We start from the raw sequence: 3,893 nt of genomic DNA, 5'->3' as shown, positions 1-3,893 counted from the left end.
TGCGCGTAAGCGCCTGCAAACGTTATACAAGTTCGTTACGAGGCAAAGCATGCAGCAAAGGAAGCTTCTCAGAAGCTTCCTTTAGTGCACGCGTGGGGCTGGCTAGCTCGGCTAGCCGCAGCGGGGTGCGCTGCAACCCCATTTCGGGCTGCCTCCTCCCCGCGCCACCCTGGCCCTGAGCTCAACGCCCAGGATGCCTAGGTTCCGCGGAAGGAGGTCAGCTGCCTTGTGGGAAACACTTACTTTAAGTCTTTGCCTTCATTGCGGCTCGTCTCTGGTCAGGTCAAGGCCAGAGAACCAGCGTTACATTGCGAGCGCTGAGAGGTGCACTCTCTCATCACTTCCAGGCGGAATGACCTCGATGGCATCATCAGGGGAACGCATTTGCGCCTTCCGCTGGGTCACCCACGGCATGCCTAGTATTATGTAGTGGGGAACAGGTCCAACGAAGACGTCCCTAGTCATAGGAATGTGCCCTGTTTTGGAGCTGATGGAGCATTTTATGCCCATAGTTTTGCCGCTTCCAGTATCCTGCCTGCCATCTGCGAAGCGTAGGCTCAGACATTGAGCCAATGAGTAGACCGGCAGGCTGCATCTCCTTGTTGCGGCTTCCGATATCATATCCACTTCACATCCCGTATCGAGTAGGGCCATTAAATCCTGTCCCTTTATTCGTACTTGTACAAGTACTGAATTGACTCGAGGTGGGTCTGTAGGTGCGGCCATTATCTCGGGTGACCCCTTCACTGCGCCGCACGTTGCGTAGGGGGCCGGGCGTTTCCCTGCTTGCTCTGTTTGTTCCCTTGGCGGCGCTGTTCTGGATTTGGTTTCAATTGTTCCCTAGCCTTTTCCATAAGCCGGCAGTCTCGAAATAAGTGACCCTGTTTACTGCAGCAGAAGCAAGTACGCCGTTCAGAGTCTCCGTCTTGCTTTCTCGGCGGTGAGTTCGCCGTCTGCTGACGGTAGCCGCCTCTAGTCCCGTGTTTAGCTGGCTTGGTGTTCCCAGTCCCAATATCCATTAGGTCCAAATCGGGATCGTTCCGAGGCCCGCCTTCTTCCTTTTCAGCTAAGGCTGTGGATGTGGCGTTTTTCTTTTCCATTCTGCGGAGGTATTCCACCATGTCAACGAGATCCACATTTTTGCCCCTCATTCCCTTGTCCGTGGCCCAGCCAGTTACTGTTTGCCTCACTACGGGGGACAGGCCCACTATAAACCAATTACAGTGGGGCTCCGCAGCCACCATAGGACTTCGCTTCACCAAGGACTGGTATTTCTCAATGTAACGCTCTATTGACAGTTTTCCCTGTTTAAGCTTTCTCAGTTCCTCCATAGCCTGCTCTCTTGCGGACCTCGGAATAAACATGCAACGTAGCGCGTCCCGGAAGGCCTGCATGGACATGCTGTGCTCCGGGAACGTGGAGCCTTTGCTTAAGTGGAGCCACCAGCGCCATGCGTCCTCTTCTAACAAGGAAGAGGCTAGAAGTAATTGGAATTATTCTGGGGCACCTTGTGGGCGGAGATATAAGTCTTGGGAATCAAGCAACTCCTCTACAGCCTCTGCATCCCGCCGCCCATCATATCGCGTAGGACAGCACAACCGGAGTCACATCTATTGAATCGCTTTTGGCGGGAATGCATTTTCTCCAGAATTGGATGCCGAAATGGAGCTGGTTTCCGCTTGCTGGGGTTGCAGACCGTGTGTCGACCCCCCTCTGTGAGTGGATCATAGTCAACCTCCATTTTGCTGAAGAGAACACTGAAATTGGAAGATATTTTGTCTACGAAGGAAATGGGTTTTGTTTCGAAATAAATAAACGGACAAATTGAATTTTATTTACCTTGCGATTGTCTTTTAATTGATGCTTGATGTCACCCGTGTGGAGATCGGGCCCCGGCTCGCACCTTGCCCTGATGAACCATGCGGTGCTACCAAGTATAACGCCTGTTCTCTGGCCTTTATCTGGCCAGAGACAAGCCGCAATGTAAGCAAAGGCTTAAAGCAAGAGTTTCCCAAAAGCAGCTGACGTCCTTCCCCGGTCCCTAGGCTTCCCGGGCGTTGAGCTTAGGGCCTGGGTGTTGCGGGGATGAGGCTGCCAGAAATGGGGTTGCAGCGCACCCCGCTGAGGCTGGTAGTGCAAGCCAGCCCCACGCATGTACGTAATGAAGCTTCAGCGAAGCTTCCTTTGCTGCATGCTTTGCCTCTGAACGTACTTGTAGAACGGTTGCAAGCGTTTGCACGCAACGTGCCAAAACCAGGTGAAAGCTTCTGCGCTAACTAATGCTACACAAGTACTACAGAAGCTGCCTCCTCCCCCGCAACCCCAGTGTAACGCTGGTTTCTCCGGCCTTAGACCTGACCAGAGACGAGCCGCAATGAAGGCAAAACTTAAAGTAAGAGTTTCCCAAAAGCAGCTGACCTCCTTCCGCGGTACCTAGGCATCCTGGGCGTTGAGCCCAGGGCCAGGGTGTCGAGGGGAGGAGGCAGCCCGAAATGGGGTTGCAGCGCACCCCGCTGCGGCTAGCTGAGCTAGCCAGCCCCACGCGTGCACTAAAGGAAGCTTCAGAGAAGCTTCCTTTGCTGCATGCTTTGCCTCATAACGAACTTGTATATCGTTTGCAGACGCTTACGCGCAGCATGCCAAAGCTGTCGATAGGCTCCTGAGCTAACTCTGCGCTAACTCATGTTACACCCAGACCCTCAGCTGAGCGCCCAGGATGCCTGGGGGCAGGGAGGGTATGTCAGCTGCATTGAGGAAACTCTTGCCTCAAGTCGTTGGCTCAATTCAGCTCTCTTCTGTCCTTGAATAGGGCCGGAAAGCGCGCTTTGCCGGGAACCTCCGGGTTTGCCCGAGAAGTTTACAAACTATCAAAGCTAATCAATATATACTAATATATTGAAAATGACACAAGTTGCTTAATTCAATTAACGTCTAATAAGAATTCCAATGGCATCAGCAGGAATACTCATACAGTCACTACTCTGCAGGGTCGCCAGCCGACGGTCGAACGGAGACATCCGTTAGTTGAAAAGAAACATACACAAAATAAAACTGATAATCTTGGTTCCAGGGAAAATATCCGAAAACAAAAGTCCGCTTGTCTAGGGCGCGGCCGAACGCCCGTTCTGCTGACATCCCCTGGCGGGAGATTCTGTAGTCGATCTCCCGTCCCCAAGGTGTCAGTATGCCCGGTTGGTGTCGGCCAGCGTTGTATAGCTCCCGCTTAAGCGGTCATGATGAGTCCGCTGTACGGACTGTCTAAATAATGTATTCTACGGATGCTTTAACTAGAAGGTCACGCATCTATTCACTTGTAGGGCTCGCGCACTACAGTTCGCGCCGTGGACGGCAAGCCCATGGGATGAAGCACTCGATACGAGTTTCGAGTTGAAGGACAAGTTCTGTCAAATTACTTTTTGTTTGTAATAGCCATCAGAAGTTGTTTTTTCTGTCATTAGTTTGTGAAAAAGAATTTCGTGAGGCCCACACAAGCTGCATCGCCAGCTTGCAGGTTACCTCTTTCGCTGCCCCGTTCCTTCCTTAACATTCTCTGCGCTTTTTGTGGAGTCATTCACTTGAAGAGTGGCATTATCTTTGCATGATCTGCATTCGAGCCAATTAGTTACCATCGAAATGTGTTGGGGCGGTTCAGCAAATCAACCTCCCTCCAAGCGATCAGCCTAGGAGGGGTCTGTTGGCATCTATGCTACCTTGGATGGTCCTCCGGGTTACTGGTGTCATTGTGACAATGAAAAGCAAGAAGCAGTCATTCAAGCTGCCTTGCTTGCGCAGCTGTTTCTGGTGTTTGTGGCTGTTTGTGGCGCTCTGGATTGTGGAGCAGCAGAATGTGTACTCATCACGGGCATCAGGTAGAAACGCCGCCGAGGAGGATG

General features: G+C 52.2%; 2 protein-coding genes across 2 annotated transcripts in view; one reads left to right on the top strand and one right to left on the bottom strand.

The window, feature by feature from the left end:
- Positions 1 to 303: 303 nt before the first annotated feature.
- On the bottom strand, positions 304 to 1,394 carry EMH_0024990 (uncharacterized protein; the record flags this gene model as incomplete). The annotated part of the gene is made up of 2 exons (XM_013502381.1): positions 304 to 746; positions 962 to 1,394. The coding sequence occupies 2 exons, from the start codon at positions 1,392 to 1,394 to the stop codon at positions 304 to 306; spliced, it is 876 nt and encodes a 291-aa protein (XP_013357835.1).
- Positions 1,395 to 2,682: 1,288 nt separating this feature from the next.
- Positions 2,683 to 3,893, top strand: part of EMH_0024980 (uncharacterized protein) — a gene marked incomplete at both ends in the record, with an annotated part of 3,767 nt that continues 2,556 nt past the window's right edge. Inside the window, one exon of the mRNA XM_013502380.1 lies at positions 2,683 to 2,735. Within this exon, the coding sequence (XP_013357834.1) occupies positions 2,683 to 2,735 (53 nt within the window). The remainder of the gene's footprint in view (positions 2,736 to 3,893) is intronic.

This window comes from Eimeria mitis, genomic scaffold (genome assembly GCF_000499745.2).
Source record: "Eimeria mitis Houghton genomic scaffold, Emh_scaff901, whole genome shotgun sequence".
NCBI classification, from domain to species: Eukaryota; Apicomplexa; class Conoidasida; order Eucoccidiorida; family Eimeriidae; genus Eimeria; species Eimeria mitis.
Note: the sequence above shows the minus strand (reverse complement) of the source record. Positions and strands in the feature narration are given on the sequence as shown.